This window comes from Dasypus novemcinctus, chromosome 14 (assembly GCF_030445035.2).
Source record: "Dasypus novemcinctus isolate mDasNov1 chromosome 14, mDasNov1.1.hap2, whole genome shotgun sequence".
Lineage (NCBI taxonomy): Eukaryota > Metazoa > Chordata > Mammalia > Cingulata > Dasypodidae > Dasypus > Dasypus novemcinctus.
Window position 1 is genome coordinate 108,859,292 of NC_080686.1, and position 25,778 is coordinate 108,885,069.

General features: G+C 63.8%; 4 protein-coding genes across 4 annotated transcripts; 3 read left to right on the forward strand and 1 right to left on the reverse strand.

The window, feature by feature from the left end:
* The first annotated feature begins 4,062 nt into the window (after positions 1-4,062).
* Positions 4,063-6,445, forward strand: CYC1 (cytochrome c1). Its single transcript, XM_004472018.3, has 7 exons — positions 4,063-4,226; positions 4,806-5,002; positions 5,079-5,205; positions 5,293-5,450; positions 5,538-5,698; positions 5,950-6,050; positions 6,143-6,445. Exons 1-7 carry the CDS (start codon positions 4,065-4,067, stop codon positions 6,245-6,247), a joined length of 1,011 nt encoding a protein of 336 aa, XP_004472075.2. The 5' UTR covers positions 4,063-4,064; the 3' UTR covers positions 6,248-6,445.
* An 874-nt stretch (positions 6,446-7,319) lies between these two features.
* On the reverse strand, positions 7,320-11,255 carry SHARPIN (SHANK associated RH domain interactor). The gene is made up of 9 exons (XM_058276171.2): positions 10,818-11,255; positions 10,352-10,526; positions 8,612-8,734; positions 8,398-8,539; positions 8,196-8,286; positions 7,963-8,116; positions 7,773-7,891; positions 7,563-7,691; positions 7,320-7,477 (listed from the first exon to the last, which is right to left on the reverse strand). The coding sequence occupies exons 1-9, from the start codon at positions 11,010-11,012 to the stop codon at positions 7,394-7,396; spliced, it is 1,212 nt and encodes a 403-aa protein (XP_058132154.1). The 5' UTR covers positions 11,013-11,255; the 3' UTR covers positions 7,320-7,393.
* A 404-nt stretch (positions 11,256-11,659) lies between these two features.
* On the forward strand, positions 11,660-14,704 carry MAF1 (MAF1 homolog, negative regulator of RNA polymerase III). The gene is made up of 8 exons (XM_058276170.1): positions 11,660-12,076; positions 12,837-12,958; positions 13,040-13,168; positions 13,245-13,410; positions 13,493-13,614; positions 13,695-13,814; positions 13,951-14,097; positions 14,214-14,704. Exons 1-8 carry the CDS (start codon positions 11,675-11,677, stop codon positions 14,233-14,235), a joined length of 1,230 nt encoding a protein of 409 aa, XP_058132153.1. The 5' UTR covers positions 11,660-11,674; the 3' UTR covers positions 14,236-14,704.
* A 59-nt stretch (positions 14,705-14,763) lies between these two features.
* Positions 14,764-22,804, forward strand: WDR97 (WD repeat domain 97). Its single transcript, XM_058276172.2, is given in 23 exon segments — positions 14,764-14,970; positions 15,139-15,275; positions 15,389-16,038; positions 16,185-16,306; positions 16,403-17,102; positions 17,177-17,319; positions 17,410-17,649; positions 17,728-17,818; positions 17,983-18,115; positions 18,203-18,324; positions 18,539-18,599; positions 18,748-18,897; positions 18,989-19,219; positions 19,295-19,420; positions 19,503-20,294; positions 20,391-20,609; positions 20,722-20,874; positions 20,965-21,162; positions 21,233-21,354; positions 21,431-21,593; positions 21,753-22,267; positions 22,361-22,419; positions 22,518-22,804. Coding segments are annotated over 23 exon segments (5,511 nt in total). The 5' UTR covers positions 14,764-14,846; the 3' UTR covers positions 22,778-22,804.
* Positions 22,805-25,778: the final 2,974 nt, after the last annotated feature.

Consider the following 25,778-nt stretch of genomic DNA (forward strand, 5'->3'; position numbering starts at 1 on the left):
CAGAAGAACACACAGTGAATGAACACAGAGAACGGACAACGAGCGTAAAACAAAGGGGGGTGCGGGGAGAAATAAATAAATAAATCTTTAAAAAAATAGTCTATTTTGATTGATATTAGCATAATTATGCCAGCTCTTCTGATTACTGCTTTCATGGTATATCTTTTTTCAATTTTTACATTTAGCCTGTGTCTTTTATAGACAGCATGTGGTTGGATCATGTTCTGTTATTCTTCCCATTCTGCCAACTCTGCTTTTTTAATTGGAGATTAATATAACTAGTGATAAGGTAAAATTTCCATCTGCTATTTTGCTATATGTTTTCTGTACATCTTACGTCTTTTTTATTCCTCAGTTCCTCCATTACTGCCTTCTTTAGTGTTAGACATTTTCTGGTGTACCATTTTGATTCCCTCATTGTTTCTTTTAGTATAAATAATTTTAGACAATTTCTTAATGATTCCCCTGGGATTAAAATTAACATCTCAATTTATAATAATCTTATTCAAATTAAAACTAAATAAATTTCAGTAGTATTCCAACCTTGCTCCTACATAGTTCTGTTCCCTGCTTCTTTATGATGTTATTGACCCAAATTATAACTTTCTATACTGTGTGCCCATCTATATAGATTTATAGTTATTGCTTTATGCAGTTGTTTTAATTTGGATAGGAAAAAAACTTACAAGCAAAATTATATTTATACAATCTTTTTAAATTTTATTTATTCCCCTCCCCATTGTTTTGCGCTCGCTGTCAGCTCTCTGTGTCTGTTCGTTGTGTGCTCTTCTTTTGGGGAGGCACTGGGAACTGAACCCAGGACCTCCTGTGTGGTAGGCGGGTGCCAGCTGCTTGAGCCACACCTGCTTCCCACCATCTTTTAAATTTGCTGATGTAGTCACTGTTGCTGGTGGTCTTCATTGCTGTAACAAAGGGCCACACACCAGATGACTTAAGCAACAGAGCTCTAGGGCCTCCCAGCTCTGGGGGTCAGGGGCCCGACGTCTGGGGGGCAACTCCCTCCCTGGCTCTTCCTTCCTGCTCTGGAGCCTTGCCGGCTGTCCTCGGGCTTCCTTTTTTGCCTCAGTTGTCACGTGGCCTCTCCCTGCGTCTGTGCCCAAATGTCCTCTTCTCATAAGGACACCAGTCCAGTCATATTGGTTTAGGGCCCACCCTAATCCAGTTTGGCTTCATTTAATGAAATAATTCCACCTGAAATAACCCTATTTCCAAAGAAGCTTACATTCTGAGGCCCTGGGGACAAGGACTCAATATATCTATTTTGGGGGATGCAATTCAACCCAAAACATTGTGCTCTTAATTTCTCCATATGGATTTGAGTTATCGTCTAGCTCCTTTTCATGAAGCCTGAATGACTCCCTTTAGTACCTGGTGGGCAGGGGGCCAGCGACAATCCTTTCACTTTGTTTATCTGGGAATGCCTTAGTTTCTCCTTTGTTCGTTTTTTTAAGATTTTTTTTTTAATTTATTCTCCCCGCCCCCCCCCCCCCCCCCCCCGCCATTCCCTCCATTGTCTGCTCTCTGTTCATTCACTGTGTGTTCTTCTGTGACTGCTTATATTCTCATTAGGCAGCTCTGGAAACTGATCCTGGGAACTTCCAGAGTAGGAGAGAGGAGATTACTTTCTTGCGCTGCCTCAACTCCCTGTTCTGCTGCTATGTCTTCTTACTTTCTCTCCTCTGTGTCTTTGTTGTGTGATCTTGCTGTGCCAGCTCTCCGCATCGGATGGGACTCCTGCGCAGGGCGGCTCTCCTGAACTGGGTGGCATTCCCACGCAGGGCGGCTCTCCTGTACGGGGTGGCATCCCCGCATGGGCCAGCACTCCGCATGGGCCAGCTTGCCCTCACCAGGAGGCCCTGGGCATTGACGGGAGCCCAATTGGTTGAGCCACATCCATTTCCCTGGCCTGGTTTCTTAACTATGTATATGCCATACTTTGTTTATTTTTTGCATGGTTCATAATTTTTTGTTGAACACTGGGCATTTTAAATAATGTGATAATTGGAAACCAAAGTCTCTCTTCTAGGGTTTGTTTTTGTTACTGTTTTAATTGTTTTAGTCATTTTTCTCAATTAATTCTGCTAATTCTGTACTCTTTGTTCTTGGGGTCACTGAAGTCTCTATGTGGCTAGCTTAGTGGTCAGCTAATGACTGGACAGGTGTTTTCTTAAATTCCAGAACCGATAAATCTCCATCTTTCCTAGGGCCCTGTGTGCGGGCTGGGTCTTGCCCTCAGCACTCAGCCCGGCAGTTTACAATTCTCCACCTTCGCCTTTACTTCCTGCTTGCCCAGCTTTCTCAGGTCTTTCTGAGCTTGCACACTTGCCTCATGTCCCCATATGGCCTTCTACATTCCCAGGCACATGTTGGGCTTTTCAAAGTTCTGGGAACACCTAATTTCCCAGCTTTTCCTTTTAAGCTACTTTGTTAGCCTGTTTGCCCCCTGGAATTAACCATTGCCTCACTCAGCTGCAAGGTGAAAGCACTTATCTGCAATTGCCTTTGACAAACCCTCGGGAAGAAGGCTGTTGACACGGGGTGAGCACCACGTCAGCGTCCCACACGGGGCCTTTGCAGAGACAGGATGAATAAAGACAACTTTACTTTTGCAAGTGAAGTCCATTTTGGTTGCTCCAGTAGCAGGGATACAGGCTATTTCTCATGGCTTCTGGTGAGCTGGAGAGCTGGGATGGGACTAGGGAAAGTTATGCTGCTGTTGAGAAATAAAAAGCATAACCTTGCAAAAATATCTAATGAGCCACTCCTGCCCCCACTTCTGTACATCAACCCGTGAGAACACGGCCTTGCAGGAGACTAGCAAACGAACCACTCCTGCCCACCGCTTCTGTAATCTAACAAGCCACTCCTGCCCCCCCAATTCTGTAAATCAGCTCATGAAAGCATGACCTCACACCTGCCTTCTGCTTCTATAACCCCGCTTGCAAAATTTCACCTAGCAACGCGTTAGCCAATGAGCAAAAGTCATGCTGATCCCACATAAAATCCTATATAAACCTATGAAAACTGAAAAACGGAGCTCAGAATTTGGAAATTGACTCCCCTCTGGGCCCGCATGTAGAAAATCTGTTCCTCAGTCCCTCCCAGTGCCACTGGCTTTTTCTGCCCTTTAAAACTCCTGACTTTGCTGCCACACTGCCACAAAACTAGTTAGTCTGACCAAGATTCAGCTGTTTTTCTTGAATAAACACTCTCCCCCATGCTGCAGACCTTGAATTTCCCAAGTTCTGAAAATGTTTATTCCGACCATTTTTTCCAGTGTTTCATTTTTTATTTTTTATGGAGGGGTGAATTTTTGAATATCCTTCCTTTTCCATTTCGCTGTCTACAGACAGCAGTTTCTTGAGGGAACTTGGCTGCTCTGCTCACAGGCATATGTGCCTGCTAACTCCTTGCAAAATGAGTGGCGAGCACAGGGTGTTCGCCCCGAGAGGGGCCAGCGCGCCGCTTGCGTGCGGCCCGGGGCGGGGGTGCAGGCTGCGGCCCAGAGGCGCCGCCCTTTCCCGCCTGCCCTCGCTCTCCTGGAGCCAGGCCGCCGCGGCCGGGGCGGGCGGAGCGCAGCCGCCGACAGGACGAACGGCACGCCCGGCGGGGCTGCCCGGGCACGGGGCCTCGCTCTCGGCGCGCTGTTCGCGGCCGCGCCCTGTCCCGCCTAGAAAGGCCGCGGGACGCGAGCACGCGGGGGCCTGGATGGTGTCGCGGATTTGGACTGGGAGCGCCCAGGCGTGGGCGGGCGCCGGGCACCCGGGAGACCCAGGCGCAAGAGGCCGGCGGCGCGGAGGGGAAACCAGGCCGTTGTCACGGCAACAGGGAGACGCGATCACGACGGCGCGGGAGCCCCGCAGCCGGTTTCCAAGACGACCCGGGGAGCGCGGGTGCAGCGCCCAGCCCCAGCAGCGCGGCAGCCCCGCCCCTCCCCGCGCAGCCCCGCCCCTCAGGCCCCGCCCTCCCCGCGCAGCCCCGCCCCCCGCAGGCCCCGCCCCAGCTCTCGCGAGCGTTGCGCTCCGGCGGCCCCTCAGGGGCCGATGGGAGCCGCGGCCGCGCTGAAGAGGGCCAAGATGGCGGCAGCGGCGGCTTCGCTGCGCGGGGCGGTGCTGGGCCCGCGGGGCGCGGGGCTGCCGGGCGCGCGGGCCCGGGGTTTGCTGTGCAGTGTTCGGCCCGGGCAGCTCCTGCTGCGGACGCCTCAGGTGAGCGCCCGCCCTGGCCATGCCCGCCACGCGGCTCCGTGGCCCCGTGAAGGTCACAGCGGGGAAGCTTCGGGCACGCGCAGGGGCAGCCGGGCAGCGACCCTGGCGCCCCCGCCCCGGCTCCGCGCTGTCCGCCCACCTTGGGCGCCCGGAAGTAGGGCCTGGCGCCAACTCCTCCGACCCGCAGGGCTCCTGGTCCGAGGGTGGGGGGCGGCGGGGCGGGCTCGCTGCCGGCTCCGGGCTGGGGCCTTTCACTGGCGCCCCAGGCCGGCTCCCGCCTCTGGCCGTCCAGGCTCAGTCCGCGTCCTCGAGTGACCCCATCCTGACCTCGCCCGGCTGCTTGTGACCTTGACCTGCCTCACCTCCCCTGCTCACTTCGGCTCGAGCCCCGGCCCGAGAACACGCCTCACTTCCCCTCCGGGGTCCGCAGCGGACTGGGGTGGACCGGCAGGGGCAGGGCGTGCTTCACTGTGCTGGAGGTGACCGGGCTAGCTGGTGGGTGGAGGAGGTGGGCGCTGCGAGGCAGATCCCCAGGTGGAGCGAGCCTGTTCTGGCAGGCGCTGAGCGGGCCTCTTGCAGGCAGCGGCTTTGTCGTCCAAGTCTGGCCCGTCGCGGGGCCGGAAGGTGATGCTGTCAGCGCTAGGCATGTTGGCGGCAGGGGGTGCCGGGCTGGCCGTGGCTCTGCATTCCGCCGTGAGTGCCACTGACCTGGAGCTGCACCCTCCCAGCTATCCCTGGACTCACCGCGGCCTCCTCTCCTCGCTCGACCACACCAGGTGAGCTGCTGGCCGGTTCTGGGTGGCCTGGGGGGTGGAACCTCCCCACCCCTAACCCTCCCTCCCTCTCTCTCAGCATCCGGAGGGGCTTCCAGGTGTATAAGCAGGTGTGCTCCTCTTGCCACAGCATGGACTACCTGGCCTACCGGCACCTCGTGGGCGTGTGCTACACGGAGGAGGAAGCTAAGGCCCTGGCTGAGGAGGTGCGAGGCTTGGAGTTGTGGAAAGTCCAGGACTTGGGGCTCCTGCTGTGGTGGACAGCAGGGTTGTGATGGGGCTCTTGGTTTTAGGTGGAGGTGCAGGATGGCCCCAACGAGGATGGGGAGATGTTCATGCGGCCAGGGAAACTCTCCGACTATTTCCCAAAACCATACCCCAACCCTGAGGCTGCTCGTGCTGCCAATAATGGGGCCTTGCCCCCTGACCTCAGTTACATCGTGCGAGCTAGGTACACCAGCCACTTGCAGTGGTGCTGGGGTGGGGGAGGAGGGGCTGCGGCCTGCTGGGGACTGATGAGCTGTGGAACTGGCCCTAGGCACGGTGGCGAGGACTACGTCTTCTCCCTGCTCACGGGCTACTGTGAGCCACCCACTGGCGTGTCGCTGCGAGAAGGCCTCTACTTCAATCCCTACTTCCCTGGCCAAGCCATCGCCATGGCACCGCCCATCTACACGGATGTTTTGGAGTATGACGATGGTAAGGGGGCCCTCAGCCTGGGCATGGGCACACTGGTCTGTCCCCTGGTCAGCTGGGGTGCTCTCTGTTCGCCTGAGGTGGCTCGTGGGCAGCCCCACAGCTCTGCCTCTGGTCCAGGCCTCTTGTGTGTCCTCCCTTTGAGGCCATTGGCAGGGATCATGGTCTGTTCCACGGAGGAGTGTGCTCTCAGGGCTGCCCCAAGCTGGTTAGGGGCTCCCAAGAGCAGCCCTCACCAGCCTGTCCTTGGCCAGGTACCCCAGCTACCATGTCCCAGGTGGCCAAGGATGTCTGCAGCTTTCTGCGATGGGCAGCTGAGCCAGAGCATGACCATCGCAAACGCATGGGACTCAAGGTGAGGGGTGGGCAAGGCATGCAGGGGGCATTGGGGGGCTGCGAGCTGGGCAGCGCCCCACCTTCCTCTTCTGAGCCTGCCTTGTCCCCCAGATGTTGATGATGATGGGTTTGCTGCTGCCCCTGATCTATGCCATGAAGCGGCATAAGTGGTCAGTCCTCAAGAGCCGAAAGATGGCATATCGGCCACCCAAGTGACCCTGTCTGCTGTCCTCCTGTCATCCAGCTTGAACAGGCCCTTGTGTCCAGGAGCCACTCGGGACCGGCCAGACCTCAGGCCTGTGTGGCCAAGCCCCTCTTCCTTTGGGACAAGAGGGAAGGGGACCGGGACCTGCTTGTTGCTCCAGATCCTCCTTCAGCCCCATCATGGGAATAAATTAAGTTTCTTGACATACACCTTCTGCATTGTTGCACGAAGGGATGAAGCTTGCAGGGGACCTTGTGACTGAGGCCTTTGCCCTCTCAGTGCCCAGGAACACCTGGTGCAGTGTGGCCGGACTGCCCGACTAGTGGGTGGCTGGGGTCCAGAAAGGATTGAGCACCTGTGGACAGGGAGCAGAGAGCCAGCTGCTCAGAGGCGGCAGCATTCAGCAGAGAGGAACGATGCCTGGACTCTCCAGGCAGACAGCTGGAGGTGCCCTCCACAGAGAAGGAACGCTGGGCAGGAGTGGGCAGAGCGCAGGTCGTTCAGCTGCCCAGAGGCAGCTGGGTGGTGGGCCCAGGCCAGCCAGCCAGTGGCCAATTCCCACAGTACCGTGGGGGGGGGGGGGGGGACAGCAGTGAAGGGGCAGTGACAGGAGGGCCAAAGAGGCCTGGCCTCAGCAGTACTGGGTGCAGCCCAGGACACAGGCTGTGGCTCAGGGCTAAGCCTTTGAGCTTTTCCTCTACTGGATGGAGGAACTGACACACCAACCCCAGACGCTGGCTGGATCAGCAGCCCGCAGCCCAGGGAGGGCGTGTGCTCCAGCTGAGGGGGGAGGGCAGGGGGAGCACTCGAGGGTATGTGGACAGAGCCAGGACATCACTGCAAACAGGAGCCCAGGCTCAGAGGGTCCTGCCCACAGAGCCCCAACCCCGCCCCTAGCCCTGGGGTCAGGGGTCAGTGGCGCTTTGCTCCTGTGGCCAGTGGAACTCCAGCCCACTATACTCAGCAGTGGCTGCTGGGCCTGGCTGGGGAAGCCCCACCTCTGCAGAGTCCTCATCTGCGAGGGCTCAGCAGCCTGGAGACTGGCCAGCAGTTCTCCGTGAAGACAAGGTGAAGGGCACTTGATTGGCTCTGAAGTGTCTTTAATGTCCCAGCTTGTGGGTCCCTCCCCCAACCCTGCTTCTGATCCTGGTGAGTAGTCAGCAGAGGTCCCCCGAGAGGTTCAACAGGGGGTCCAGGGACCTCGGGCCTGGGAGGGACGAGCCATCCTCTCTCCTTGAGACCTGGCAGGGGGAGATGGGTCACTCCTGCTTTGCCCCACTGCCCTGCCTGCCCTCCCCCACCCCACCCCACCCCACCCGCCGGTACCTTTGGTGGCTGCTGGGTGGGGGTGAGGGGAAAGGGGGCCCAAGCACGGGGCCTCTGAGTGCTACACATCTCACAGCCAGGGCGGCCTGGGGCGTTGATGAAGGTGCAGGAGGGGCAGGGCCAGCCAGGCTGCAGAGGGGGACACCTGTCACTGATCCTTCTGCCCAGAGCCACCAGCCCTGCCCCACCCTGTCCAGTCCCTTGGCCCACCTGCAGGGAGCTGGGGAGGCTGGTGGTGGCCAGCTTGGGGGCTCGGGGCAGCCCCAGTGACTGGGGGAACAGGCGGCCTAGTTCCCCATCCATCTTCTGGGGGTGCTGAGGGCTATGTCCTGTGGCAGAAGGGGGGGGTCAAGGCTGTCTTGGCTATACCCCACCTCCCTTCTTCCCCAAGGGGACTGACCTGAGGCTTTTCGAGGAGCTGAGAGCAGGTAGAGGAAAGCAGGGTCCCCGTCCTGCTGGACCCCGTAGGAGGCGAGGCTGCGCTCGGGCACACAGAGGCACTGCCCGATGACCCAGCGCTGCACGGCTGGCGGGAAGCCATACTCTGAGAACACCTGAGGCCAGAGCGTCAGGGCCAGGGGCCTGTCGCCCCAACCACCCCACCCTACAGGGCTCCCCACGTCCTGGGCTTACCTGGTCCTGAAGGGTTTGGACGGTGCAGTTGGGGTTGACCTGCAGTGTGACGTGGGCTGAGGATGCAGCATCTTCCACCGTGACCTGTAGCCTGAGCCAGAATATGGGCCAACAGGTAGACGGGCAGGCAGGTGGACGGACTGGGGGAGCTAGGAGGCCTGGGAGGGTGGGGGGTGAGAAGGAAGGGCCCAGCCAAGCTCACCTGATGAGGCCTGCGGTGAAGCAGGCCTCCTGCAGCCGGACACTGAGGGCCACGTGCTGCTGGGCCAGCAGGGCAGCCGCTCGGGCCGCGCCCTTCTCGTCCCCACAGGCGATGGCCTGGGCCAGGCTGCCCACCAGCTCTTCTGTGGGGAAGAAAGAGTCAGTGCAGGCACCAGCCGCTCCCCAAGCCCCTCCAGCTGCCTGCCCCTCCTCACCTTTCTCCGCCAAGACCCCGGGGCTCCGGGGAGGACCCGCCTTGGGTACAGGGTCTTCGGAAGGGCTGGGTAGGGAAACAGGGCACGTTTCTGGGCCCAGGGCTGGAGGTGGGCTGCCCCTGCCTGGGAGGGAAGATGGGTGGGCTGGTGGCCTCCCGCGATCCGGCTCCTCAGCCCAGTCCTCCCCTCTGTCCGGAAGCCCACCACACCACCTGGCCTGCCCTTTGACCTGGGCTTCAAGGTCTTTGCTCGCACTTCCTCATACCCACCTATGCCGGGCCCTGCCTTGGCCTGTCTGTGCTGGAGCTGCACCTGGCTCATCCTTAGGCTCAAGTCCTGCAGGACAGGACCCCTGCTGCCGGGTCCCACCTGTCCCCATCCTCCTTAGAGGCCCGGCCACCTCTCCTGGTCTCTGTCAGCCCTGCCTGCCAGCAAGGGCTCCCCACTCAGCCTCAGCCAAAGCCAAGCAGCTTCTCAGACAACAGCCCGCCTCTTTTTCCCCTCGGGCTGCTCCGTTCCCAACAAACCCCCTCTGGGGCTACCACCTCCTTTCGGCAGCTTCACAGACCTGGGTTCACCTGCTGCCTCCTTTTCTTATCTCCACCTCAAGGCCCAGCTCACTGCAGCATGGGGAGGGCTCCTCCCAGGACAAACAGCTCTTAGGATAGTCTAAGGCAGCTCCCCCACTTATCTGAGCTGTCTCCCAGTAAAAAGGGGAGTGCCAGGCACCCTGTGCTGAGCATCAAGCCACTGCTTGAGCACCTCTGTACTTGCTGCTTCCTCCACCTGTGGTTTGTCAGGACTTTCCCATTATACTCTGTCACGTTCTCAGCGATGCCTCACTACCCTGCCAGCCCCAGCATGCCCATCCCTCCATTTACCAAGAATTTTATTATTTTCTATGCTGCTTCCCCACCTGCAGAAATGCAAGCTCCAAGGGGGCTGAGATTTGAGGTCTTGGCTGTGGAACCTCCAGTGCCCAGAGTGCCTTGTAGGGACGGAGTGGGTGCTGAATGGGCAAATGAGCAAGCAAAAGGACCCTTCTCTCGGCCTGCTGAGCTTCCTGGGCCTCTGCTACATTACACTGTCAGCCTTTCTCCCTCACATACTCATGGGCTCTCTCCTTTCTCTCCCCACTGCACTGTCCGCATGCCTCCATTCTCTTGCTTCTCTCTCCTGGCAACCTTGGTTGGCTTCTCCTACTCCTAAGCCACACCTCTCCAGCCCAGATGGACCTGCACTCTAGGGAGGTGTCAGAAGCCAGCCAGCTCCGTGTCCTCCCCAAAAGGACCTCATCTGGAAGCCTACTGCCCCTTGTCTTCCATCTTTCCCAGCCTTAACCAGTAATTCTTCCATCTGGCCAGGTCCATCGCAGCACCTCTGGAAACGCCCTCTCTCCAGCCTGATCTGCACCACCCCACACAACTGCACCAGTTCCTACCAGTATCACGTGCCCCAACCTGGGCCTGGCTCTTCCCCACTAAATACCTCCCTCTGGTCTTGAGAGCATTTCTTCTCCTAACTCTACTGAGGCCTTCTGGCTCTGTCCCTGCACACCCTTCTGGTTCACATCTCAGCTCCTTGACCTTGACGACTCTTCTTCCCCTTCTCTCTTCTCCAGACTCCAGCAGTGGGTGAGATATGCCTAGCTTTCCCCACAACAGCTCCCGTCCAGGACCAGGGGCCTAGCTGCTTCCAAGTCCCCTGCACACCAAACGAGCCTCTGCTCCAGGCACTGACCATCTTGTCCCTCCGTGGGGGCACCTCGGATCAGGGCTGCCCACCGCTCAGCTTCCTGAGGGTTGGAGAAGTGCAGCCTGAGTGCCCCAGGTCCTCCAGGTGGAGGCTGTAGCTCGTGCTGGTTGGGGCTGCGGACGGTGTAGGAGACGGACTCCAAGGGCCACTCCAAGTTGACCTAAGGAGGGGGAGACACCACATTCAGTGCCTCCCCAGACACCCCATGGTAATGAAAGCAGTAAAAGGTGACATTTACAAGCCACTCGATTTTTCTAAGCCCTTCACTCGCGGTCTCTGAAAATCCGCACAGTCTTACAAAGGCGGATATAGCAGCATCCCACTTTCACACACGCAAAGCGAAGGAACCGCCCGAGGGCACGCGGCAGGCGAGAAGGGCGTCGCCTCGGGCTCCGCGTTCCGCGGGCCCCCAGGTCCGCCCGGCCGCGCGCCCCCACCGCCCCGCACTCACCGCCCCGGGTCCCGCGCCGAGCAGCTGCAGCCGGAAGCGCCCGGGCCGCTCGGGGTCCACGCTCAGCTGCAGCTTTCGCAGCTGGGTCTCGGCGTCCGGCCCGGCGCCCAGCGGGCTCACGGCGGCGTGCACGGCTAGGAGCACCACGGCCGAGCCCGCGTCCTGGGCTACCGCGCCGCCCGCCGGCGGCGCCATCTCCGGTCCCGCCGGGTCCCGGCCCCCCGAGCCCGCTTCCGTGGGCCGGGCCGCCGGGCGCTGCCGCCGGGCGGAAACCCGGGCCGCGAACCTGAGGTTCCGGCGCGGCCGGGGCGTCGGGGACTGGGAGGCGGCCGAGGCCACGAGCCGGGCCGGGCCTGGACCGCCCGCTCCGCCCAGGAGGGCCACGGCGTGTCCCACCCGTGACTGAGGCCCGGCCCCGCTAGCGGGGCGGGAAGGGACCGTTTCGAGACGGTCACGTTTGAGCCGTCCTTGAGGTCAGTGCGCCGGGCTCTGTCACGGACGGAAGCACCGGACAGGCCTGGAAAGCGGGGGCCGGGGAGGAGCGCTGGGGCCCGGGCGGGCGGAAGTTGCGGCCCGGAGCCCCGCGGCCACTATCTACCCCCCCGCCACCGCCCCACAGCCCGCCCCGCCGGCCCCGCCCCCAGGACGACGGGCGGCCCGCGACCCGCCCACGCTAGGCACGGAGCCGGCGAGCCGCCTCTCCGGAAACGGACGGCCCCCGGGGGCGGAGCGGGCGCGGGCCGCGGCCAATGAGCGCCAGCGGGGAGGCGGGTTCCAGGGGGGGCCGAGTGCGTGACTGACAGACGCGTCAACCAGTAAGAGCGGGAAGCAAGAATGAGCGGCGGGTAAGGTGACCAATGGCAACTGGAGCTCTGGACCCCGGAGGCTGGAGCGGGCCATTCAGAGGAGTGGGGCCGGGCCTTGCGGACGCTTGTTGTTGTCCGGCCGAGGGAGGCGGAGGTCGCTCGCTCGCTCGCTCGGTCGCCGGGGCGATCCGTGGCGGTCGGCGGGCAGGTCGTCGCGATAGTCGGGCGCTGTGCAGGGGGGCGAGGCTATGTCGCGGTGGCAATCCGGATGGGCCGGCAGGGCCGGGAGTAACGGGACGTCGTCGCGGAGCTTCTTCCCCCGGATACAGTGCGGCCCGAGCGGAGGCCGCGGCGCCGCCCTCCGGTCCTGAGGACACCGCGCTGCCCGAAGCCGCAGCACTCACCGCCTTCTCACCGGCGCCGTCGCCACCCTACCCGGCCCAGCCCGAGCAGGTAGGCGTCTGCCCTGTGCCCGGCCGCTGTCTGCGGGCCGCCGGAACCACAGCCCCCAGCAGGCCTCGCGCCATTGCGCGTGCGCTTGCCTCGGCGCAATGCCTCCTGGGACTTGTAGTTCCACCTCGGCCAGGCGGGGCTTCCCCCTGCCCGGAAGGCGGGCGCTGCGGGGCGGACGGCGGCTCCCGTCTGGCCCTTCGAGAGCAGCGGGGCCTCCCTCCGCTCCTTGGCGCCCTCGCCGAGAAGAACGGAGGAACCTATGGGGGTTCTTCGCTCCTCTCTGGGAAACAGCCGGTGGAGCAGGGAAGAGCACCTGTCCGGTGGCCACAGGTGTCGTAACTCCTCAGCCGGACGGGCGTTCTTGCTCTGGCTGCGTATCCCAGCCCGACCTGAGGGGCGCTGCAGGGGTCGAGTTCCTAAGCCGACTCCGTGTGACCCTCATGGTGGGTGAGGGCTCTTTCGTATCACGAGGAAGCATTGAGGGGGAGACTAAATCAGCAGCCCCAAACCTGGACCTAGAACTCCTGGATGGTGCAGGGGTGAGGCCGAGCTGGGGCCCGGACCTGTCCCAGCCTCAGATCACAGGGTCTCATCACTTCACCGGCCCGGGCCAGAGCAGGGGGGGCAGGGCATGAGCCCGGGAGCTTGGGCAGGGGCCGGACTCAGCTTGTTTGTGGTGCCCACACTCACCAGGGCAGGGGGGCCGATGGCCGAGCCCCACCCCGGCAGGTGCCCAGGGCCAACTTTCCCACACCCTCAGGCAGCACTAGTGCTGTGGAGCCTGGATTCCCCAAGGACCATGAAGCTGTTGGAGAATTCTAGCTTCGAGGCCATCAACTCACAGCTGACGGTGGAGACAGGAGATGCCCACATCATTGGCAGGTGAGGCCAGGTCCTGACCGGAGTGGAGCGGGCTTGGGTGCGGGTGGGGATCGCACCACGGTCCCACCCGCCTTCCCACAGGATTGAGAGCTATTCGTGTAAGATGGCAGGGGACGACAAGCACATGTTCAAGCAGTTCTGCCAGGAGGGCCAGCCACATGTGCTGGAAGCACTGTCTCCACCGCAGACCTCAGGCCTCAGCCCCAGCAGGTGAGCGGGTGGGCCGCCCCCCAGGCTGGTGGGGGTCCTGCGGCTGCAGGATCCTGCTGACCGTCTCTACGTACAGACTGAGCAAGAGCCAAGGCGGCGAGGACGAGAGCCCGCTCAGCGACAAGTGCAGCCGCAAGACCCTCTTCTACCTGATCGCGACCCTCAACGAGTCCTTCCGGCCCGACTACGACTTCAGCACGGCCCGCAGCCACGAGTTCAGCCGGGAGCCCAGCCTCGGCTGGGTGAGCGGGGGGAGAGCCTCGCAGCCCCTCGGCCGGCCCCCGCGCCCCCCACCCCGGCGGCCCTGACTGTGGCCCACCCTAGGTGGTGAACGCGGTCAACTGCAGTCTCTTCTCGGCCGTGCGGGACGATTTCAAGGCCCTGAAGCCACAGCTGTGGAACGCGGTGGACGAGGAGATCTGCCTGGCCGAATGCGACATCTACAGGTGGGCCGGTGTCCTTGCAGGTGGCCCCAGGTGGGTGTGGCACCTGGGGCCTCACGCTCCCTCTCGCCCATACTCCCCAGCTACAACCCAGACTTGGACTCGGACCCCTTTGGGGAGGACGGCAGCCTCTGGTCCTTCAACTACTTCTTCTACAACAAGCGGCTCAAGCGGATCGTCTTCTTCAGCTGCCGCTCCATCAGGTGGGCCCGCCGCGCACTCGCGTGTGTGGCTCCCGCCCCCCTCCTTCCCCACTTCGTCTCAGGCCATCTTCCCTGGGCCCCTTAGGCCCAGTGGCAGGCCTGGGGTCCTAAGACGGAGTCCCCCCACTTCCCCCAGTGGCTCCACGTACACGCGCTCGGAGGCGGGTAATGAGCTGGACATGGAGCTGGGAGAGGAGGAGGAGGAGGAGGAGGAAGAGGACGAGAGGGGAGGTGCAGGCCGTGAGGGCAGAGCCGAGGAGACCAGTGCCATTGAGGAGGACAGGTGTGTGACGGTGGTGGTGGCCCAGCTCCCCAGGGTGGGTGGGTGGGGGTGGGGGGGGCCCCTCTGCCTGGCGGCCTGGCTGTGGTTCTTCAAGGGTTTCGCCAACCTCTGCCCAGGGTCCAGGTCATCTGTATGTGACAAGCAAGAGGAGAGGCCCCAGCTTTACGCGGCTCCACCCGGTGCCTGCACCTGCCCGCCTGAGGGGCCCGGGGCCCCCCACTGCTGGCCAGACCCAGTTGCTGCCACAGCTGTGACGCCGCCTGAGGCCTCGTCCACGGGGCTCCAGCCTGTGACTGTCCACCTAACCGCCCCCAGGCCCCTGCTGTCCACACTGCGGCTGGACTGGACCGCAGGGGCCTGGTGAGAGAGAGCCTGCCCAGAGGAACTGCCGGCGGCAGGGACAGCTGGACCACAGAGTTTATTTTTGTATTTTGTCCTGGCAAGGCCCGGGCCTTCACACTCCAGCCCAAGGGCTTCTGCCTGAGGCCCAGCCGGGGCCCCGACGCCCACCTAGACCCCCCACCTCGCCTTCCCGGCCGCGTGCACTGAGTGTCACTTTGCTGCAGCTCGTTTGTTTCCAATAAAAGTTTCTGTGATTTGGCACTGACCCGCCCGCGGTGTGGTGCGGGGAGGGAGCGCGTCGGCGTCGGGGGCGGGGCCTACGGCGGCAGGTGCCTTAGCAACGGTTGCTGGAACCGCCAACGCGCACGCGCACGCCGCTGTTGGCGCCTGGCCCCGCGGCCGCCGCCATGGAGTCGGCGGAGGCGACCAGCGCCCTTCCAGGGCAGAGAGACGGCTCGACTCTGAACACGGATCTGTACGACACGGGCATCTATGCCGTCCCGGACCCCGGGCTACTCCAGGAAGGGAACGGTGAGCGCGGCCTGGCTGGCCCCGGCGCCGCTCCCCGGCAGGCCTAGCTCGGGCGCAGGCTCCTCCGCGCACACACGGCTCCCTGGGCTGACCCGGCACGGCCCGCAGGGAGGCCCCAGGGTTGAGGGCCCAAGGCCAGCGCCGATGGCTTCTGCCGCCCGCCCACAGAGCCGCCGTTCTCGGAGACGCAGCAGGCCCTGCGCTATTTCACCACCCACCCGCTGTGGCGCACCCTGACCCCGCGCGCCCGCGCCCGCCAGCTGTGGCTGCTGTTGCGCACAGGCCTCCACGACATCGTGGAAAAGGTGCGGCCCGGTCTTTTCCCGAGGGGTCCCCAGCACGGCCCCTGCCGGCTCCTGCCGGCATCCTCACCGGCGCCGTGGTCACTTGACCCAGGCCCGCCCATCCTGGCCCGCAGGAGAAGAGAGCCGAGCTGCACGTGGCGCGCCTGACGCACGGGCTGGAGCCGCTGCGCCGCCTGGAGTTGGCGGCCGGGCTGCGCTCGGTGGCCCAGGACCCGGCGGGCGGTCGCTTCGTGGTGTTGGACGGCGCGGGCCGCCTGCACCTGCACAGAGAGGACGGCTCCGCGCTCGAGGAGCTGCGCGCCCCCATCGCGCTCACGGGGCTCGTGACCCTGCCGGGCCCGCTGGGCGACGTGGGCCGCTTCGTGGGGTGGGGACCCGCGGGGCTGGCCATCCTCGGGACCGACTTCAGGCTCTTGTGGCTGAGCGAGCCCAGGGCGGGCAGGGGGTCGGCCCGCGAGCCCACCTGCTGCCTGCCAGTGCCCCGCCCCGGGCTGTTGCTTGTGGCCGAGGCCGGCGGCAGCCTGGCGCTCTGGAAGTTCCGTTCAGGGTCTCGCCGCCTGGTGCCACACGGGCTGCCCTTGCAGCTGCCGCCGGGCCCCGCGGGCGCGCTTTCGCGCCTGGCTCTGGGGCCCCCGGGGCCCCACCACCACCACCACCACCACCACCATGCCCCGCGTTGCTTCGCGGCCTGCGGCGCCGCAGTGCTCACTTTGGATCTGCATTCCTGGGCTCTCGTCGACGTGCGCTGGGATCTGCACAGAACGTGAGGGGGCGCGGGGCAGGGGCACGCGAGGGGGTCCCGGCGGACAGGCACAAGCTCGGGGGGGACAGCCGGCCACGGCAGGGGCGCAGGGGGCGGGCAGCAGTGGCGGTGCTGAGTCCGAGGGCCGCCCCTCCCCCTTCCCCTAGTACCATCTCCGACCTGGCCTACTGCGCGGCGGTGGAGGCCACGGTGACGGCCTCCCGGGACAGCACGGTGAAGGTGTGGGAGGCCAACTGGCAGATCCGCACGGTGTTTGTGGGCCACACAGGTGCGCCGCGCCCCGGCAGCTCAGAGTGGGTTCCCCGACAGCTCTGGCCGCACCCCTCCACTGCGGCGCGCCTGCGTGACCCGCGTCCTCCCGCAGGCCCGGTGACGGCCATGGCCGTGCTCCCCAACACGGCCCTGGTGCTGTCCGCCTCGCAGGACGGGACGCTGCGCACGTGGGACCTGCAGGCGGCGGCGCAGGTGGGCGAGGTGGCGCTGCGCTCCTGGGACCCGGACGTGCCGTTGAGGCGTGTGAGTCGCCTGCTGGCGCCTGCCAGGGCAGGCTGGCCCGTGTTCTCTCTCAGCGCGGGCACCGTGGAGCTGTGGCGAGTGCGCGAGCTCTACTCGCTGCTGGCACAGCTGCCCGCGCCCGTGCTCCACCTGCACGTGGCGCCGCCTCTGCCCGCGCCCGCGCACCCGCCGCTGCCAATGCGCCTGGTGTGCGCGTGCGCCGACGGCTCCGTCTGCCTGGTGTCGGCCTCGACCGGGCGCACGGTGAGTGCTTTGCTGCTCGAGCCCGAGGACCGCGCGGCCGCGGTGGCCTACTGCCTGCCGCGCGAGGTGCTGTGGCTGCTGACGTGCGCCGGGCACCTGGTGCGCGTCAACGCGGCGCGCTGCCCCATGCGCGTGCTGCGCCGCGTGTGCCCGCCGCCGTCCCCGGCACCGCGGCCCAGCTGCCTGCACCTCTACAGCCACATCCCAGACCCTGCGAGCGCGCGCGACAACTGGGAGGCCGTGTGCCAGCATGGGGGCGAGCTCGGCCCTAGCGACGTGGCGGGGGCCTGGAAGGACAAGAACCGGTGTGCGCCCGCGAGCCGGGCGGCCGGGCGGGCGGTGTGGCTAGGCCCGCGCCAACGGGCTCCCGGGCCCGCAGGTACCTGCCGGTGGTGGGGCGCGTGGACGGCGCGCTGCTGGTGCTCGAGTGGCACACGCTGCGGCCCGTCTTCCACGCCGAAGCACACGGCCCGGGCCCCGTCACCGCCATCGCGTCCACCTGGAACTGCATCGTGTCGTCAGGTTAGTGTTGCCCCCGGCTTTACTCTCAGTTGCCCCCTGGGATCCCCTCCCGGCTCCCCCAGAGCCCAGCCCGGCCCCCGTCGCCCGCAGGCGCAGACCTGACGGTGAAGATGTGGCGCGTCTTCCCCTACGCCGCCGAGGAAAGCCTGAGCCTGCTGCGCACCTTCGCGTGCTGCCACCCCGCCGTGGCGCTCTCCGCGCTGGGCGCGCGCGTCACCGTGGGCTTTGAAGCCCCGGCCAGTGCCACCTACGGCCTCGTGCAGTTCGGCCTGGGCAACAGCCAGCGCTTTGACCACCGGCCCCAGGATGACCCCACCGACCACATCACGGGTGAGCGGGCGGGGCCAAGCCGAGGCCCTGCGGGGTCCCGCCCTGCCCTTGACCCCGCCCCTCCACACGCCCACCCAGGCCTGTGCTGCTGCCCCTCGCTCAAGCTGTACGCCTCCTCCAGCCTGGACTGCACCGTCCGCCTCTGGACCTCCGAGAACCGCCTGCTGCGGTGGGTTGGGGCCGAGGGGCTGGGGGCGGCCAACCGGGCTCCCCTCCCACCCTCCAGCAGATACTAGCAGCGGGTTGGGGGGCGAGGACCTCGGCTCTGCTCCTGCCTCGGTTTCCCTCGCTGTGGAGCAGGGGCTGGACGGTGGCACCTGGGCACCCCTCCAGGCTCTTGCAGCTGAATGGTGCCCCTCAGGCCCTGACCTTCTGCAGCAACAGTGGGGACCTGGTGCTGGCCCTGGGTCCCCGCCTCTGCCTGGTGTCCCACACGCTCTACTTGCCCACTTCGTACCTGGTGAAGGTGGGCACCGAGGACGGGGCGGGCCCGGCGGGGCTGCCAGGACGTGGGCCCCTAGGCCGGGGCTCCAGGCTTCTCTCCCCTGCTCAGAAACTGTGCCAGAAGCTCCCCGAAGTTGTGGACGACCCTCCACTGCCACTGACCAGCCAGGAGCTGCTGACCTCAGCCCAGCTGCAGCGGCTCGCCAGCCTGCACGGGGCGGCCAGCCTTAGGTGCGCCGGCCTGGAGGCCCCACCCAATTCCCTGGGTCGGGGCCTGGCTGCCTGCCCCCAAGACGAGGCCCCAGGGCTCTCGGAGCCCTCAGGGGACCCCACAAGCCCGCCCCAGCCCCGGCGGCCCCATGCCTGGCAGGCGCCCTGTCCCAGCCCTGCCTGACCCCACCGGTCGTGGCATCCAGCGCCCCCCCTGCGCTCATCCTATCTGCAGTGCGACTCTGACTCTCAGCCATCACCAGAAGGCGACGCCTCAGCCAGTGTTGGAGGAGGAGGTGGGGTGGTCCCCATCTCCTTGCCCCCAGCCCCGGCGCAGGCCTCACCCCCTCGGTCCCTGGGGCAGGCCTGGAATCCCAGCGGTTGCCTGGGTAGGATGTGGCGGGGTCCAGGAAAGAATGAGCTGACCCCTGACCCCCACCCCAGGCCATCGAAGCTTTAGCTGCCCGGGACCGTGACCTCCAGCAACTGAGGCTGGGGCTGGTGGTCCCAGCAGCCCCGCCCCCACTGTCCTGGACACAGCACGAGGCAGCCTTTGACAACTACCTGAATCTGATCTACGGCCCTGACTTGCTGGTGGGTGGGGCTGCCCCCACCCGTCCCCCGTGCCATCCGCCCTTGGCATCAGGCCCTTTGACGCCCCCATCTGCTCCCAACACCCTCCCAGGGGACGTGCCCCAGGAGGGGGTCCCAGGAGTGGAGCTTCAGGGCCCACCCAGCAGAGAGAGACGCCAGCGAGGAGCTCGGGCAGTCTGGGGTCTTGGCCCAGCCTCAGGCAGGGCCCACAGCCCTGCCCCGGCGGGACCTGGAGGCCCTGAGCCAGCGCTTAGCCCGCCCTCCCCGAGCCCCCTTGCCCATCCCCCCGGCCTCCCGGAAGGTGCACAGCAAGGCATCCCAGGTGAGTCATGCCCCTGCCCCCACCCTGCCGCTCCCCCGCGCCCCCGTGCTGACCTCGTGACCCCTGCGCCCTCAGCTGCTGGCCCACTCCTCCCTGAGCTACATCCTGGGCCTCAGCCTGGACTTGCAGCTGCAGTCGGAGCAGCTCCAGGAGGAGACACAGGTGGCCCGAGACCTGCCATCCTCTCGCCAGCAGCCCAAGGTGAGGCCTCCAGCCAGGCGGGCTGCCAGCCAGCCACGGGTGTGGGGTCGGCGCTCCATCCTGAGCCCTGTCCTGTCCCCAGACTCCACCGAAGAGACACAGCGGGAGGCTGCTGACTGAGGGCTTCTTTCCTGCCACCGTCCAACTCGTCGACCAGGTGAAATCCCCTCCTGCGCCCCTGGGCTCCCCTCAGCTGAAAACCTGTGTCCTAACCTGGTCGAGGGCCGGACCCCTTGTAGCCAAGAGGACCAGGGGCCGGGCCTCCTGTCACGCCCTCAAGGGCCACCTCACCGGCTCCCCGCTGCCCCGGGCATACCCCCGCCAGCGGCAGGTGCCGGGACTCTGCCCCTCCCCTCCTCAGCAAAGTGGGGATCCCTGCCATCTTCGCAGTTGCCGGAGGGACACACGGCCCCTGGAGAGCAGGCTCTTCTGACCCCCCCACCCAGGCCCCCGCTGGCCTCTGCCCTTTCCCCAGCCTGGGGCTGGGCACCGCCCCGACCACCACTGGCCCCTGGCGACTGCGCTCCCTGCCGGGCCCTGGTGCCGCCTCTCGCCGGCGTCCCTGCCCCACGGCGGCAGGCTGGGGATCCGCGGAGAGCAAAGGCGGGTGTCCCTGCTTCCCTCCCCTCCTTATGGCCCCTCCACCACATTATCTGAAGGCTCTCAGCCTGTGGGTAGGGGGAGGCAGGGGTGCGGGCCCACGGCGCAATTCAGGCCCTTGCCGGCCGCTCTCCTCCGCCCACAGCGCCTCCTGTGGCCCATCCGCTTCCCGGGCTTCGTGCCCAACTCGGCGGTGCTGCAGCGGCTGTGGCCGTGGCGGCAGATGGGCGGCCCCGGAGCCCGCACCCTGCTGGCCCCACAGAAGTGGACCAAGGCAAGGCCAGCAAGGTGGGGCGTGGCAGGGCTCCCAGGGCCCCAGCTCACGCCCCGCAGCCCACCAGCCGGCCTCTCCTGCCCTCTGCCCCCGCAGTCAGGTGCAAACTTGGACGACCAGTGGCCCTCACTGAGCAGCAGGCAACATGGCACCATGTGGCAACGGAGGCTGGTCCAGTGGCTGGAGGACAGGATCCAGGAGGAGCAGCCGGCGGAGGAGGAAGAGGAGGAGGAACTGCAGCGGAGCCTGTCCTCCCTGAGCTCGTGGGGGCCACCCTCAGAGGAGCTGGCCCTATCCAAGGAGCAGAGGGCGCTGGTGCGTGCCCGGGGCCCCACCTGGGGTGGCTTGCTGTCGGGACCGGGTAGTGGGGCCGGCAGGTGCCGGCCGCTCCCCCAGGAGCTCCACGGTCTGGGCCTTGCCCTCACAGGTGCTGGGCGATGCTGCTGCTGCCTCTGCGCGCTCCCGGCTGCCCTCCGGGGGCTGGCTCTGGGAAGAGCGCTACGGGCACCTGCCCAGCTTCCTGCATTTCTTCATCTGCCAGAACTGGTTCAAGAAGCTCTTCCCCCTCTTCAGCCTGGAGGTTTGGGGGCGCCCGGGACAACTGGGAAGCCTGGGGAGGGGGCAGGGGGTGCGGCGGGGCGCGGCCTGGCTGCAGCGCGCGCGTCCGCAGGCCTACCCAGAAGTGGGCACGGTGGAGGGGCTGGCCTCGCTGTTCGCTGACGCCCTGGAGAAGGCCTCCTGGGCAGACCGCGTGAGCATCCTGGGCGCGCTGCTGAGGCTGGTGCCCGACGTCAGCAGAGACCTCCGCGGCCGGCTGCGGCCCGTCCTCCTGCGCTTGCTCAACCAGGACCGGCCCCCCAGCCTGCAGGTGCGCCCGGGCCGCCCTGCCCCGCGCGCGGGGCCTCCCGCTCCGCCCACCCTCGGCCGTCTCCCCGCAGGACAGCACGCAGAAGCAGTTCGTGCTGCTGGCGCTGCAGCTGCTCCTGGCCTGCACCCTGGAGTCGTGGGACGTGGTGCTGGAGCTCCTGACCTACTTCCTCTACTCCCCCGCGGACTGCCAGTGAGTCCCGCGCCGCGCGCTGCGCGCCGTGCGCCCCGCCGGGGCCTGGGCTCACACGCGCACCCGTCCTTCCCAGGCCGGAGCTCCGAAAGCTGCTGAGCGGGCTGGGCCTGCAGGACCCGCAGGGCGTGCTGTTCGAGGAGATGGTGACCTGGGCGCAGGGCTGGGAGATCAACTCCAAGGCCTCGCTGCGCAGTCGCTGTGGCCAGAAGCTGCAGGACATGGTCCGGGCGCTGCAGGTGCGGGCGGGGAGTGGGCAGCCGCGCCTCCCTCCCCGCTGCGTCCCCCGGCCCCTGCCGCCGGCCTGCGCTTCCCGCCGTCCCGCCCAGCCCGCGGGCAGGCCTCCTGGCCCCGCGCCGGGTGGCAGGGCTCTGGAGCAGCTCCCCACCCCCTCACAGATGGAAACTGTGCTGCTGCCAGTCCCGGCGGTGCTGCCCAGGGTCTCGGAGACCTCGGAGCCTTCCTGGAGTGTCCCCAGGGGGACCCAATCGCAGGCGTCCCAGGACTCCGCCACGCTCTCCAGCGCCTCCTGGCCGCTCTCCGGGGTCCTGGCGCCGCCCGAGCCACTGGCCTCGGCCAGAGCGCAGGACTCAGCCGCCCCGGAGCCCCAGGCCGCACCCGCGCCCGCGGGGGCGCGCATCCCGCGGACCCGACGCACGCTCTCGGAGTCGCTGCAGCCCTTCTGCACCTCGCCGGAGGCGCCCCTGCGCACCTCGGCGCCGGCCGCGCTGCGGCCGCTCGAGCAGACGGCCTGGGCGCGCTCTCAGGTGCTGGACCTGGAGCCCGTCGACGCGCTCAACCTCTTCTGCGAGCGGCAGCTGGTCAGGCGCGGGGGCTTGCTGCAGGAGAAGGAAAAGGAGGCCCTGCGCTTGCGGAGTCCGGGCACAGTGGTGCGGCAGCCGCTGGATAGCAGGTGCGCGGGGCGCGCGGTGCCGGGCACGGGGCACGGGGCGCGGAGCGCGGGGCGCGGGGCGGGGAAGCGCACGTGGCCCTCCTTATCTCGCAGGTACTACCCCATCGTCCGGCTTCAGGAGGCCAAGATCCCGCCTTTGATGAGCCTGAGGGGTGAGTGCGGAGGCGGAGACCTGGCAGAGCTCACTCCTTAACACCCCGCCCCCGCGCCGGCCCCGCCCGGGCCCCTCCTCACTGCCCCGCGCCCGCAGGCGGCACCCCGCGCAGAGCCTCGGCAGGCGGCTTTCTGGATGGCTCCATCCGGACACTGAAGCTGCCGCTGCCACGGGTGGAGCCTCAGCCCTTCCCCCCGGACTGGCCCTGCCCCGCCCGCCCGCTGCCCCCACTGCTCCTGCAGCCCGCCCTGCAGCGCTATTTTCTGCCTGAGCACACCCGGCCGGCCCCGGCCGACCCGGCTGACCCGGCCGACCCGGCCGGCCCCGGTGCCCGGCGAAGGCGGGAGCTGGAATAAAACCCAGAGGCCGAGGCCAGCACACTGGACGCCGCCTCTGATTGGGGCCACCAGGAGGGCAGGGAGGTGGGCCCGTGCAGACTGCAGGGCTGGGGGGTCCCCAGGGCTCACTCAGCCAACATTGCAGACCCGGAGACGTTCCCAGGGCAGGGGGGAGTGGGAGGAGTGAGCGGCCACAGGTGTGCCCGTCCATGTGCTCCTTTGTCAGCCAGGGAAACCAGTAGTCTTTGGGGCACCACATTTTGTTGCCTTTAGGCCAGAAGGGAGAAGAGTGGACGAACAAGCCCCACTTGCCTCCGTCCTTGAAGCAGTCAGGGGCAGCACCCTCGGGGTCCCTCAGGTGAAGGTGTGGGAGGCCGTGCACGAAGCCGGGTCCCGGGTGCCAGGGTTTCCTGCCGAAGTGCAAGACCGTGCACCTGGCGTGCACCTGGCGTCGGCTCTTCAGACTTGTATGTTCCTCTCTAGACTGTCCGGGTGGCAATTTCTTTCAGCCTCTCACTTCAGAGGTTTCTTCTCAGTGGCCTTCTGAACGCCCCCCCGAACCCCCTACTGCACAGCCGCTCTCGTGTTGTGGGGTGCCGAGTGCTGGCGCTCTTCAAGGCCAGGGGCAAATGGACGCCTGGGCATTTTTAAAAGGCCGTTATAGGGGGTAAGCAAGAAACACGGGGACCCTCAGCACGACTTCAGCTGCTTCGTTTTTTAACTGATAAAAACGATAAGTGCTTTTAAAAATACAAACACGAGAATGCAGGGGAAACTTTTAAACAGGTCACAAAACACTAATTGCAAAGGAAGAGAGTGATGTGCATATTTGTGGGGGCTGGAACCACAGCCACAAAAGGCACGCTCAGGCCCCCCGGCCCTGGGGGCGGGAGCCCGTCGGTAGACGGGGCCTTGGAAGACGGTGACGGCGCCCGAATGGACCGAGGCTGGGCGCTGACCCAGTGTGGCTGCTGTCCTCCTAAGCCCAGGAGACGGGATGAAGGAGAGGCTGCGGGGCGTGGCCAGGAGCTGGGCGTCGCCGGAACCCGGATAGAAAGGAGAAGCCACCGCCGTGTGCGTCGCCACGTGGCAGGGCAGCGAAGGTCCAGGGCCGCGGGCAGCCAGCCCCAGATGCCTCGGTCTTCACGGAGAAAGCGTCTCCTGGCTGGTGCCTCGGCTTTAGGCTCCTAGCCTCAAAACCACAAGCCAATAAATTCCTATTGTTTAAGCCAAACCATCGTATTATGTTTGTTTTAGCAGCTGGGAAACTAAGGTGATACCCGTATATAACTTTTTACTTGAGAAATTTATTCATCTAAACACACCATTTAGAGAGTAAAAAGGCTGCAGAGCAGAAGAACGGAGGAAACTGCAATACTTCCAGATTGTATAACCAACTCCTACAAATCATCAGCAATTAAAAAACAAGAGGAAAATATACAAAATGCTAGGCTAGGCACTTCACAGAAGGAGACAAAATGGCCCATTTATATAAAGTTTCTCAACCTCACTAATAATCAGGAAAAAGGAAATTAAAACCACTAGGCTATACCACTTCATATGCACTAAATTTACTAAAACTTAAGTTTAGATCTGATTATAGCCAAATGTGGGGATGTGGGGACACAAGCACGTGCTGCTGGTGGTGGTGGGGTGCACCTGTAACCCATTCGGAAAGCTCTTGGGCGTTAACTAGAAAGTTAGATGTACATATCCCATCTGACCCAGGAATTCCATGCTGCAGGATAAACTCGAGGGACATGCATGTGTAGGTGTGACAGGCCACGGAACAAGAACTTGGTGGCAGCATTGTTCAAGTTAGTGTGGAGCTAGAGATACCCATATGTCTGTCACCAGAGAAACTGATGAATAACTGATGGCAATTTCACAGCTCTTCTCAGCAGCGACAATGAACAAGCTAAGATGGACTGCAGCAATGCGGATGAACCACAAAACCACAGTGAAATAAAAGAATCTGGGCTGGACAATGCCATTTGCATAAAGTCAAAAAAGAGCCATAGTGGAGCTGTGCAGTTTGGAGAAGCTTCCTTAGGTGGTGACACAGTGTCGGGCGGGGAACTTGGGAAAGACACACGTGCCCCTGGAGGGCTGACACGGAGGTCGTTGTTGGGGCTCCGGGGAGCTGGGCTTACAGGTCAGCCTGTTTCACCTGGCACCTCCCACCAAAAAGAGGGGAGCACACTGCCGAAAGCCTTCAGGGTTTGGGAGCACTGCTCTGACCCACAGGTCAACCCTGAGCAGGGCCCTCAGAGGGGACTGTTGCAGGGCGACTGGCGGAACACCTGCCAAGCTGAGGAACTGCACCCCTTCTGTTTGCTCCTCTGGCCTGTGGATGGTAGCAGCCCCCTTAACTTCCAGAGGAACCGCCAAACTGCCCTCCACAGTGGCTGTACATTCCTCCTCCCCACCAGCAATGGACAGTGGTCCTCTCTCTCCACATCCGCTCCAGCACTTGCAGTTCTCCTCCAATAGTGGCCATTCTGACAGGTGTGAAATCATACCTCATTGTAGCTTTGATTTGCATCTCCCTAATAGCCAGTGATGTTGAACATTTTTTCATGTGTTTTTTTGCCATTTCTATTTCTAATTTAGACAAATGTCTATTCAAGTCTTTTGTGCATTTTTAAATTGGGTCATTTGTCTTTTTATCCTCGAGTTGTAGCATCTCTTTCTATATCATGGATATTAAACCCTTTTCAGATATGTGATTTTCAAATAGTTTCTCCCATTGAGTCGGCTGCCTTTTTACCCTTTAAACAAGGTCCTTGTGTGGTGCAAAGGTGTTTGACTTTGAGGCTGTCCCATTTATCTACTTCTTCTTTTGTTGTGCGTGCTTTGGGTGTAAGCTCCGAAAACCACCACCTACCACAAGGTCTTAAAGATGTTTCCCTACATTTTCTTCCAGCAGTTTTATGGCCCTGGCTTTTATGTTTAGGTCTTTGATCCATTTTGAATTGATTCTTGTATAGGAAGTGAGATAGGGGTCCTCTTTCATTCT